Raw genomic sequence first — 12,369 nt, 5'->3', positions numbered from 1 at the left:
AAATGAATTTCTTACGTTTCACCTCCTATGTTGATAGTGTAAATTTAATTATTCCTGTTGTATAGATGCAGATTTTATTTAAAAAAATTGAATTGAAGAATTTTTAATACTAATTATTTTTCCATTAAGAAAAAATCCTACAAATTTTCAAGTACTACATATGATCTTTTTTTAATTGAATCATTTTGAATTGACTTATACTACATTTAGCTTTATTTATTCTCAGTATGTGATCATTTCACTTCATTTCTTGTCAGTATGAACACTTGGGTCCAGGTAAGTATTGTAAAAAGTGACGGTAAAATAAATGTTTTAATTTTAAGAGCAATTTTAGCCACGTCTAAATCACTACAGTCCACTAAGATGATTGTGCCTCCCTTCTCACCTCCCAGTCGGGAGGCGCGAGAGCGAGCGAGCGAGCGAGCGACCGAGCAGGCGGCCATGTGCGCGTGTTCTGTGCGCGTTCACGTGAGAGGAGCACACGGGCCGGCTGAGCAGCAAGAAGGATGGAGGTCCGACCTGACAGGTTCAAAGCGGTCGCGGCCAAGACTCTGGGCAGAATTAACAGGTACTTTATTTCTTTTATTACCCATTTGTGTAAATCCTTGTGTTCGACTTCAATACGTGAGCAAATTTGACCAAGCGAGGGAGTTTCAAGCACTCCAGTTTTTCTTTGTAATGGCGACAAAAGTTCGTTTCTGACCCATTTAACCATTAAAATGCGAAGACGGTCAAGTTTTTAAGATGCATACCTCGTGGGGAAAAGATGCAGATAACGTCAAAAAGTCCAATTCATTTAGTGCAGCGCATGCAATGTCACCAGTGTCAACGAAAGTGGCGAAATTGGGTTTGGTTGGTGCAAAAAATGCATGCAAAATTGACTTTATTTAGAAAGAAATTCTACCAAAAACACTTTCAGTGGTATTGCCCCCTCCACCCACCAGTTTCAAGTATTTATAGTGCGTGCCTTCTACCTCTCGCTAAGACGAAAAAAAAAAAAACCTCTCGCTAAGACGATCATGTCCTATCAAAAACCGAATAAAAATTACAGATAAATTGGTAATGTTAAAAAAAAATGGTCTTATCACTAAAAAAAAAAAAAAAAAAAATACAGTTTTATATTAAAAGCGCATCATCAAATTGCGACTCCACCATAATGCAGACAGGTGTGTGGATAATATTTTTGCGGACATCAGAACTGTATGTCACTAATAAAAAAAGAAACATTAATGTAGCTCCCCGAAACATTGATATGTGTCAAAACAAAATTGTGATGCTGTATGGACAATATTGGAAGATATTAGATCATAATAAAAAAAAGATGAGAATCAATGATAGCGTCTGGTGCAATAACCTTTGCTTTAAGCTTCCGTTCTCTTAGGATTTGAGGTAGCGAGCGAGCGAGCGAGCAAACGTATAAATCCCGTCCTGAAATAGCCTGTTTTTCAGTCCAGATGTTGAGCCACGCAAATCCCTAAACTCGCCCCTCCCATTTGCACCATCCTCGCCCATGTCACTTCCTCCGGCCGCTCCCTCCTCGTCCATCCGTCCGTCCATTCATCCATTGAGACAACTTTCATTCTATCGCACTTGCAGATTACCAGACATGCACATTGAAGGCGTATCTTTCGCTCCAAACGGGCGACACGCAAGGAAAATCTTTGTATGCACGCTTTGACGGCGCACATCTGGATGTGTGCGTTTTGTGACGAGGGCCTGCCTTGCTGGAGTTGGAGCAATCTCGCCAGCTCACAGACAAAAGCGTGATCTCTCCATGATGAAAGCAGCCAGAAGTTCATTTATTATTTAAACATTTTCTCCATCAGAATGCATCTCCTGTTTCTATATTAAACTCCACTAGGTAAGCACAAACAGCAGCGCTGGAAGGTCAAATGTACTTCACACTTTGGACAGAACATCACTCAGGATGCGCCAAAAATGCTTTTGTTTGATATAAAAGGCACGAATCGCGTTCATCAAGTTTCCAACAACGCCCTGTGGATTGGCTCCGCAAGGAGAGGTTAGTCACGGCAATGCAGAAAGTAGCAGGTAATCCATTTTTAATCCAGTTTACAGCCGCCAGAGTGCTACAATTTCATTTATGATGCACAGCGGATCGGCGCCATCGTGGCTTTGCTAAAATGTTCATTTGATGGTCAGTTTCAAATGTTTCAAATCAAAGCTTTGTACGGAATTTTGCATCAGATTGTGCAAGTTTGTTTGATGGGTGTATAACTAAAATGAATATTTTGGATGGAAGAATACAGTCCATATGTGTATGTTGGGGGGGCTAGTGAGAGGAGGGGAAGAGTGGTGTGACAGGATGAGCAAGGGGAGGGTGTCTCCCTGGGTGACACTTTCCCCACCGAGACCCAATCTGTTCACTTCAGGGAGCGCGCACGGCTCACGGAAGGAGCGCCGGTCAAACCGCAACTATGGAAAACTAAAAAAAAAGGCAAAATAAATTCCTAGACGCGCTTTGAGTGTGAATCCAAACCAAGTTTAGATTTAGAACAATGCACAATCAATTGCGGCACAGGGCAACTCATGAGCAAGGCGTCTGCTGTTATATAATATATTTGCTGTCAGCCTTCCTGACTCTCTCTTTCTCTCTCTCTCTCCCCCCCATCATCCTCTTATGAGGGGATTACAGAGAACACTCAGTGAATTTGTGATTTAATATACAGGAGAACAAAGGTCATAGGTCACCGGCCAACATGTGTGTCACGGGCGCCGTTGTAGAATGATCTTCCGGCAAATTGACAGTCGCAGCGCAATGACGTCCTCAGAAGTTGAAGTTTGAAAGTGAGCGTGTAAAGACTTCCTTCCTTCCTTCCTTCCTTCCTTCCTTCCTTCCGGTGCTGGTGCTGGAGTGGCCAGCCAGCGGACGAGCGGAATCTCTCCAGGCACTTGCTGTTGTTGTAATTATGATATTCCAAAAGGCCCGAGGTCACAGGCCTCCCACCTTGCTCATTAGTTGCCACCAGCTGAGAGCTAGTAGAAGCAGCTCCTGTCTCGTTGTTAACTTGACTACGTAAAGACTGCATCTTATTTTTGTATTTTTTCTTTCACCCTTTACAGTTTGGGAACATTTTGTGTCTTATGGCCTTGGAAATGTTCTCACATTGTAAAAGCTGTACACAAAATGTGACGTATTGTTCCCGTCTTCACAAGTTGTTTTGGAGCATTTTTCTGACCACACTTTAGTGTGAAGCAGCTGTAATTAAGAGTAGTTTTAGCTGTGGGCTAGCCTCGTTAGCTGGTAGCATATGTGGAAGTGTCAGGCTGCAATCTGTCCCAGCGTCTAATTAAGGATGCTTCCGCTGCGCTTAAGTCGGATTTCAGGAGGCCACTCGGCACGTTGTTTATACAATTAGAGTCTATCTGTATAAACAATGGATATTAAATATATTAAACTGGGGATGTTCAATATCACTTTTCTTCAGACCAATACCAGTATGAATTATAAATTGTCACCGATACTAAGTACCGATAACGTTAGTGCTTTTGATGAAAAAAAAAATGACAGAAAATGTTATAATATTTGATTCACACAAATTCTAAAAGTGAGGCCACAATGCAGTGGTCATAGGGTAAGCACGCCCTGCGCGACTTTGCTACTCCATATTCATTTCCGGAAGTAAATCATTTTTATAATCCTAATCTCAATGTTGTGACAGATTAAGAGGTAGAGCCAGAGCGAGTAAGAGGGAGGACGCCCATGTAGATAATCTCCTACGAAATCTAAAATGCTGCTTTTACAAAGTATAATATAATTCACACTTCTTTCATTTTTATGTATACGCTAAAGTGATGCTGAGCCTGCAGTGAGGGGGGGGGGGGGGGGGTAACTGCAGATGTTAGTAAGAACAGGACAGACAGCCATGCAGGCGGATGGATGCATAGTGACACATTACAGTATAAAAAGCTACGCTGAATTATTTATCTCATCCAAAAACGCATCAATAATGAACCAGCGTCAGTGTGACTAGCCCCATGTTGGGTGTGTGTGTGTGTGTGTGTGTGTGTGTGTGTGTGTGTGTGTGTGTGAGAGTGAGAATCACGCGGCAGTGCTGAGTGCATGAAAGATCTGAATCACCTTCTACCATTTATTGTTTCTCATGTAAAGAATAAACACCAAAATGTGAACATGTCGTTGTGACGACTGCACTGGTTTCTATACATGGCCGGCCGTCCAGCTCACTGACTAACTGGATCAAGCTTAATGGAGAGTGTGCTTGTGACACACAAGTGTGCTCAATATGGATGCACATATATGCAAAAAAAGAAAATGCAGCCATCAAGAAAAACACCCGTATAGGCAGGATTCAGGATTTGCATAACATAAAATTGTGCTTTTTATTTCCACAAGGCTTACTGGTGAATCGGTTGACAAGTCAGCAACATATTTCTTTTTTTTAAATTTTATTTCAAATGTATACCAAAAAAGAATGAGGAAAGGAAATCAAATAAATAAAAATAGTCAAATAAAAATAAATAATAAAAAATAATAAGCCTTCCAATCAATGGTCTCCTGTCTCACCGGTCAGGTTGATTGACAAGCAGCAGCCCAATGGAGAAACCATTGAGCTGTCCGCCGAGGGCCGTCCCGAGCTGGTGCAGGAGAAGGAGCTGCCCGTGGTGGACTGCACCTGCTTCGGCTTACCCAGACGCTACATCATCGCCATCCTGTCCGGCCTGGGCTTCTGCATCTCCTTCGGCATCCGCTGCAATCTGGGCGTGGCCATTGTGAGCATGGTCAACGACCACACCGTCTACAAAGGCAACAAGGAAGTGCTTGTGGTAAGCCATGGCTATTTTCATGTTTGGACACTTCTCAACAAGCCTTGAGCAACAAAAGTAGCATCAGTCATTGTTTATGAGTGTCAAAGGTCATTATGACTTTTCCTCAGGCCGCGCAGTTCACTTGGGATCCAGAGACGGTGGGCATGATCCACGGCTCCTTCTTCTGGGGCTACATCGTCACGCAGATCCCCGGAGGTTTTATATGTCAGAAATTTGCAGCCAACAGGTGATTTCATTTTGCCCATCTGTGACGATGAACTGTTGAAAATCATTGTTTCTTTCTGTTCAAGAGTGTTTGGCTTTGCCATCGTGGCCACGTCCACCCTCAACATGCTGATCCCATCTGCCGCTCGCTGCCATTACAGCTGCGTCATACTGGTCAGAATATGTCAAGGCCTTGTTGAGGTAGCGTCCAGTCCATCCTGTGGAAGATGGTGTGAAAGGTGGCACTTCCTCCCCTGACCGCTTTGTATCTTGCAGGGTGTGTCGTACCCGGCTTGCCACGGCATTTGGGCAAAGTGGGCTCCTCCGCTGGAGAGAAGTCGATTAGCCACCACGGCCTTTTGCGGTACGTTTCTCTTAATTCCTGTTCACTACTGAACCATTTGTAAGCTCTGTCACAAAATATTGTCTTGTTGCTCTTGTAGGATCGTACGCCGGGGCTGTTGTGGCCATGCCTTTAGCTGGGATACTGGTGCAATACACTGGGTGGCCTTCTGTATTCTACGTCTATGGTGAGCAAGAAACAATGATCTGCTAACGTACCTCCAATGTGGCCTGGTTAGAATGAATAACTCATTTCACGTTTATATCCATCAATGGCAGGGAATGAGTTGATCCGTTTCAATTTCTTACATTATTTTCGAACTCTTCCAGGCAGCTTTGGAATATTCTGGTACTTGTTCTGGGTCCTGGTGTCCTACGAGAGTCCAGCTGCCCATCCCACCATCACACCAGAGGAGAGGAAGTACATTGAAGACGCCATTGGAGAGTCGGCGTCCTTTCTCAACCCACTTCACGTGTGTCTTTGCCGACACTTTGGTAGAAAAACAATACGGGTGCACACAACCTCATGTGGTTTATTGTCATTGGTGGCAGAAATTTAAGACACCCTGGAGACATTTCTTCACCTCCATGCCCGTCTACGCCATCATTGTGGCCAACTTCTGCAGGAGCTGGACCTTCTACCTGCTGCTCATTAGCCAGCCGGCCTACTTCGAAGAAGTCTTTGGCTTTGAGATCAGCAAGGTACGGGCCCTGAGCATAATTGATGATTATTGTCACTTTTGTGCCTTTTCCTTTATCAGGTGGGCATGGTGTCCGCTTTGCCCCATCTAGTGATGACCATCATCGTTCCAGTGGGAGGCCAGCTGGCGGACTACCTTCGAACCCATAACCTGATGACCACCACCAACGTTAGGAAACTCATGAACTGTGGAGGTGAACATTTACATTTTGCCTCCAAACATTTTTTTTGTGTTTAATGTTTTGTTACTATGGTTCCAGGTTTTGGTATGGAGGCTACCCTCCTACTAGTGGTGGGATATTCTCACACAAAAGGCATCGCCATCTCCTTCCTGGTGCTTGCCGTTGGCTTTAGCGGCTTTGCTATCTCAGGTACGAGAGAGATGACCTCTGTGCTCCGTGTAAATGCTGGTGTTGAATTTTTCTTTTGTTTTGTGGCGTTCAGGTTTTAACGTCAATCACTTGGACATTGCACCTCGATACGCCAGCATATTGATGGGCATTTCAAACGGGGTGGGAACATTGTCTGGAATGGTGTGTCCTCTTATCGTGGGAGCCATGACCAAACATAAGGTAAACAAAATGCGAGGCTTGGAAGGAGAATCGCAAGATTGGAAAGGGATTTTTTTTTTCTTCTTCATTTCAGACACGTGAGGAGTGGCAGTACGTCTTCCTTATAGCGTCGCTGGTTCACTATGGAGGAGTTGTTTTCTACGGTAAGGGCAACAAAATAAAAAATAAAAAACGGGTGCCTGCAAAAAAAAAAAATGCTCCTCAAAATATGCATTTATTGTTCCTCTCAGGACTCTTTGCATCTGGAGAAAAGCAACCCTGGGCCGACATCGAAGACACCAGCCAGGAGAAGTGCGGCATCATCGACGAAGACGAGCTGGCCAACGAGACGGAGGAGCTCTACCGCACCGGCGGCGGCCAATACGGGGCCATGAGCCAACAACAGGTGGTCGGTTCAAACGGAGGAGGCGGGGCCGGAGGAGGCGGGGCCGGATGGGTGTCGGACTGGGATAAATCTGAAGAGTACGTGCAGCCGCCTGGACGCAACTCGTACAAGTGCAGCGGAGTCGAGGAACTCAAGGTGACGTAGAAAAGAGACGGACCTAATACGAGCGTGTACCAAACTTGACAAAGAGCCAAAAAAGGAAGGGAAGAATGATTTTTTTTGTTGTTGTGTGGATTTGACAATATACTTAAACACGTTCAGTATTCATATGCTCAGCTCAACCTCCCTGACGCACAGCTCGCTGTGATTGGTCCATTTCTCTCTCGACGAGGAAGTACGGCAACATCTCCCTTGTGTTGTATTTTGAGTCTAATGTTTAAGCTGCACTATTTTTTTTTCTCCAGGGAGCGCATGTAGAGAGGTTTGAAATAAGAATAACGTTCATGGTGGATCCCCCCCATGAAATCAATACATAATTGACACGTGGAGTCTAGATGAAGCTCACCTGTGTCTGACCTAACTAGGTCATGCCTATCTAGTCTCACGGGTCACTCATACGATGAGTAATCAGCCGACACTCGGGACTCTTTGTTTGATGTGGGGACAAGCACAGAGTGTTGTCAACTGTTTTGTCATCGAATGTGCAAAATAGTCTAAACACGATGTGTGTGTGAGTGTGTGTGTGTGGGGGGGAGTGTTAAGTCTTTTTGTTCTCTCACACTTTGTCATTCAGCGCTCTTTTGTCTGATTCCTGGAAGGCAGCCATTTGAAATGTGTCGTTCCGTCAGTTGGGTACAGGTGCTGATATGTTGTGCAGTGAGCATGTTGTAATGAGCACAGCGGTGCAAATCCCCCGTCATCCCTCAACTCCTTTAACACACAAGGTGAGCAGACTTCCATGCCATGCAGTGTGCACAATTTGGCAAAAGTGACTGTGTCCGGCCGTCTAAAAGGAATTTGGACGCAGTGGCAGCTGGGTAATGGAGTCACAGCACCAGCACATAGACAGAGCCAAGACAGGAGGCGTGTTTACACGCACGCACACACAAAGCTGCACTCTGCATGCACGCTACAGTCAGTTTATTTATTTATTTATTTTTTATTTGACATTTGTTTTTGTTTTTTCAGGTCTGTTGTCAAATTTCTGATCTTGAAATTGGGATTTTGGAATGGTAAGGATTTACAAGGATTTATTTGGTTGTGCAATTGAAATGTTGCAAAAAAGATGAATGATTATTCCAGTGAACATTTTGGGTTTTCAGTGTTGTATCGGTGTGTTTTGAATCCACTTTTCTTCTTTGTCTCAGTTTATGGCCGTTCCATTGTTGCTTTCCTCAATCTCAATGAAATGTGTTGAACCGTGATGGAAACTAAACAAATCAATCTTAAAGATTTTAAGATGCAAAAAAATGGATGTACAGAGGATGTATAATATGAAATATCCTTGTCTATAATAAAACCTTAGCAGCTATTTTACAAGTGTCAGCAGTATGTTTTTTTTTTTTTTTAATTAGTCGATCTTTTTCAAAGATATAGGGTAACATAAGTGTCTCGTTTCTGTCTCTTTCGCTCGGGGCAGATGGAAACGGGATTATTGCTGCGATTTCATGCACAGAGTAGATAAAATAGCAGATGTACTCAGTGGGAGAACGCGGCAGCAACATGAACGTCACAATGCGGGATGGCTTACAAGCGAGTGCGCGCACGCGCGCTTATCGTGGGCGCTAGTTCCTTACTATGCTCACTAGAGGGCAGTAGACGTAAAAAAAATGATAGTTTTATTGTATCATCCGCAAAACACGTTTTTTATTTTGCTTGTTTGGTTATTTGTATGGTTATTATAATAAAAAAATCCTATACATGGTCTTTTTCAAATAAAAGAATTTGAATGTAGTCAAAGTTGTAAGTAAGTCATGTAAAATCATGTCAAGACTAAAGTTGCATGTGATGTACATTTATAAAGTTGGGAAGCACTGGGAGCATGCAAATCTTCTTTACTGCGTTGTCAGTTGTTTTCCAGATTCAAAAAAAGGAATTTTGACAAACTACACGCGTCTACAAAGAGGAGGGGACAATACTCAAGTGCAGTAAAGAATTTCTATTTTGTTACTTGGTTGCCTTACTGTACTGTACATACCAATGACATTTTGGAGTAGGCGGGACTAATATTAAACTCTCCACTATGATTGGACAATATGAAAGTCTGCTGTAGACTCCTCGTCCTATTGGTCGTTGAGCGTGAGCATTGACGCAATAATTGTGACTTTCCCAATGATTCGCAATGGAGGTTTTCTGAGCTCTACATCAGATGTCGGCGTTTATTTACAACTTAAAGTTGCGGATGTGCTTAACCTTTTGTCAGTCGTCATAAATCTTCACTTTGCGTTTTGATGCTCAATCTGGGAAAACGCTCGAGGATTTAAAGTGGGGGGGTTTTGCGTGCAGTTTGAGGAAGGAAATTGTCCTCAAGCTATCGCTATGTAGCAAGCTAATGCCATATACATCGATGCGCGAACTCCGGACCTGTGAACGCGATTCAAAAATCATTTACTAAGGTAAGCCTCGTTCTTGCATAACACGGGGGGGGGGGGGGGGGATTTAGTTCCATTAGGCAGCTAGTGTAGTGACGTAAACTAGAGGTGACATGTATGGACATGAGTGTTGAAGTTAAATCTGGGTCGCCATGTCACGGCGCTGTATCAGATGTTATCAGCTATTTGCAGAAGCTGTCTGCTGTCAATTGCTTTGCTTTCGCCTCACTTTGCAGACATGACCGAGTACAAGCTTGTGGTGGTTGGTGCAGGAGGCGTGGGGAAGAGCGCTCTTACCATCCAGCTCATCCAGAATCACTTTGTGGATGAATACGATCCAACCATCGAGGTGGGACTTCCCTACCTGTGCCATCCATATAAGGGTTCTTTCCACGTGAAATCACTTCCACGGCTGCATGCGTGTGATTTAGTGCTGTGTGGATATCAATGTTCTCGTTTCTTGTATTGGTTATTAGATGATATGTCAAAAAACAAATGCATCTGTCCCATCAACTTATGTGCTACATCACAGTAGTAGTTGAGAATCACTTCTGTAAGGTACAAAGGCTCAAAAGCGTCCTTGTGTGCTGCAGGACTCGTACAGGAAGCAGGTGGTGATCGATGGAGAGACGTGTCTGTTGGACATCCTGGACACTGCGGGCCAGGAGGAGTACAGCGCCATGAGGGACCAATACATGAGGACGGGCGAAGGTTTCCTCTGCGTCTACGCCATCAACAACATCAAGTCATTTGAGGACGTTCACCTATACAGGTACTTGTGATATCAAGACTCTTTTCAACCAGACGGCCGAGGTCAGGTCCAGTTGTCAGACGCGTTAAGTCACATGACATCCCTGTGCACACGCCATGTTGCGTCAGCTACATTATGTATGCTAATGGAGCAACGACAAGTCTTTGAAAGTCTCCTGGCAGATTTTTTTTTGGGGGGGTGGGCTTCGTTCTAAACCAAAGACACCAAAATAGAACAAAACCTTCACACTTTTGCAGCCGTCCAGTCTTGTGATCCTTGAAATGAAGCTAATATAAAGTGTCTGAACTGTCATAGACATGTTTGGATGTAATCTCGCTTTTTGGGTTATATTTGTACCAGTGATTCATTTCATTATTAAACATCCGAGGAAATGGTACAAAAGGATCTGACAGTAACACGTACTGTTAGATGATTGTGATTCAGTATCACGATGTTGCTCATCAGATCACATAGAGAGAAATATGAGACGACTACTAACTCCGCTGTTGGCTCAAAAATACTGGACGAGGAGGAAGAGCCTGTCGGGATGCAAATTTGAGATGATGTCATTATCTTCCAGGGAGCAGATCAACAGAGTGAAGGACAGCGACAGCGTTCCCATGGTGCTGGTGGGCAACAAAAGTGACTTGAGCTCACGCTCTGTGGAAACGCGGCAAGCGCAGGAACTGGCCCGAAGCTACGGCGTGCCCTTTGTCGAGACCTCGGCCAAAACCAGACAGGTGTGCAGCAGTGAATTTATTTTCTTTTTTTTTTCTTTCATGCATCTACATCAGCCTGACCCCGTTTTGCTTTTGTGCTCCCTGTAGGGAGTGGAGGAAGCATTCTATTCACTAGTAAGAGAGATCAGAAGATACAAGGAGACCAACCGCAGCAACAAGAAGAGCAAGAAGAACACTCAGAGGCGATGCATGATATTATAGCACTTCTTCATACACACAAGCAAGCCCCTCCAATATGTCAGGTGGACCACCAGCTCTCCCGCGTTTATCCGTTCAATGCTGTGAATGTCCAGACCAAACTGTATTGTTCGCTAGGTTTTTACCAGCAGCATTCGATATCTTTTTTTTTTTTTTTAAGAAAATAAACATTTCTCTGATTGACTTGTATGTGTGCTTCATGCGGCGTGTCGCTACACTTTGCCCTGATGACTCATTTGGGCCAAATAGCAATAAGCTGCGGTCCGGCCCTGCTGACATTTTTGACGCAAATACATCAAACTATTTCCTACTGATTTCATCTCTTGTGTTGTTTGTTGAAATCATTTCCTTCCATGTCCCTCATTCCTTGGTTATCATCACATGTGTGCCCTCTGTAGTGTCCTCCTTTTTTTAAGCCAATGAAATAGCATAACTGTTATGCTGTTATGGGTTTCATACTAGCTTTAAACCCTAGTTTGAAACACCAACCCTATACCTTGCCAAACAGTAACCTTGTACTGTCCAATACAGTAATTGGGTGTGTGGTGTTAATCTTTTAATCCTTTTGACTGAGATCCACAGACAGTGTTGTTTCAGAATCTCTGGTGGTCACTACTTGCAGATAAAGTAGCATTATTGACTTTTATAAAACACAGTGAGCTCCCAATTATGAGGTCAGTGTGTGGCAACCGTGTGGTAGCATTACAGTATTTCTAAGAACAGCGCGCCCCCTAGTGGACATATAAAAATCTACAACGTAAATCTGTTTATGTAAAAAGCTACATGGTAAATATTATGTAGTCACTTGTCTGGAAGGTTGATGTCAAGATCTGTCACAGTTTGTTTCCTTGTTTTAATGTCAGTTTGGGTTCGCGTGTCTGTGTGCTCGCCCCTCCCCTCCCCACCTGTGCCCTTTCAGTGTGATCATCCTCACCTGCCTCTCGTTTGCTGTCTTGTATTTAAACCTGCGTGAAGTTGCCCCCCCCACCCCACGCAAAATTCAATGACAATAGTGTGTTTCGTTTGTGCTTTGTTTGTGCTGATTTGTGCCGTAAAAATGTTTGTTTGTGCTGCAACCGTTTTTTAGTTATGAATGATTATTTTATAGGTCATTCAGAGTTCACCCAAGACTCCATTTAC

At 43.8% G+C, this 12,369-nt stretch overlaps 2 protein-coding genes across 5 annotated transcripts; both read left to right on the top strand.

Moving 5' to 3' along the window:
- Nucleotides 1–354: 354 nt before the first annotated feature.
- Nucleotides 355–9,871, top strand: slc17a7a (solute carrier family 17 member 7a). 2 transcript variants are annotated; one of them, XM_088356736.1, is made up of 15 exons: nucleotides 355–568; nucleotides 4,551–4,803; nucleotides 4,914–5,032; nucleotides 5,097–5,211; nucleotides 5,287–5,374; nucleotides 5,454–5,540; nucleotides 5,683–5,825; nucleotides 5,905–6,054; nucleotides 6,114–6,246; nucleotides 6,313–6,423; nucleotides 6,497–6,624; nucleotides 6,698–6,767; nucleotides 6,855–7,144; nucleotides 8,138–8,181; nucleotides 9,777–9,871. In XM_088356736.1, coding segments are annotated over exons 1-15 (1,794 nt in total). In that variant the 5' UTR covers nucleotides 355–506; the 3' UTR covers nucleotides 9,778–9,871. The 2 variants fall into 2 exon arrangements, with proteins under 2 accessions (XP_088212862.1, XP_088212863.1); XM_088356737.1 differs by lacking the exons at nucleotides 8,138–8,181; nucleotides 9,777–9,871 and having other exon boundaries at nucleotides 6,855–7,153.
- Nucleotides 7,818–11,412, top strand: LOC148384593 (GTPase KRas). Of its 3 annotated transcripts, XM_088356743.1 has the most exons (6): nucleotides 7,818–7,893; nucleotides 8,138–8,181; nucleotides 9,777–9,889; nucleotides 10,134–10,312; nucleotides 10,872–11,031; nucleotides 11,119–11,412. In XM_088356743.1, the coding sequence occupies exons 3-6, from the start codon at nucleotides 9,779–9,781 to the stop codon at nucleotides 11,230–11,232; spliced, it is 564 nt and encodes a 187-aa protein (XP_088212869.1). In that variant the 5' UTR covers nucleotides 7,818–7,893; nucleotides 8,138–8,181; nucleotides 9,777–9,778; the 3' UTR covers nucleotides 11,233–11,412. The 3 variants fall into 3 exon arrangements, with proteins under 3 accessions (XP_088212869.1, XP_088212867.1, XP_088212868.1); XM_088356741.1 differs by lacking the exon at nucleotides 7,818–7,893 and having other exon boundaries at nucleotides 7,908–8,181; XM_088356742.1 differs by lacking the exons at nucleotides 7,818–7,893; nucleotides 8,138–8,181 and adding an exon at nucleotides 9,262–9,564.
- Nucleotides 11,413–12,369: the final 957 nt, after the last annotated feature.

The sequence above is a fragment of the Syngnathus floridae genome, chromosome 17 (genome assembly GCF_059516105.1).
Source record: "Syngnathus floridae isolate MCC-2025c chromosome 17, RoL_Sflo_1.0, whole genome shotgun sequence".
In the NCBI taxonomy this organism is placed as follows: domain Eukaryota; kingdom Metazoa; phylum Chordata; class Actinopteri; order Syngnathiformes; family Syngnathidae; genus Syngnathus; species Syngnathus floridae.
Note: the sequence above shows the minus strand (reverse complement) of the source record. Positions and strands in the feature narration are given on the sequence as shown.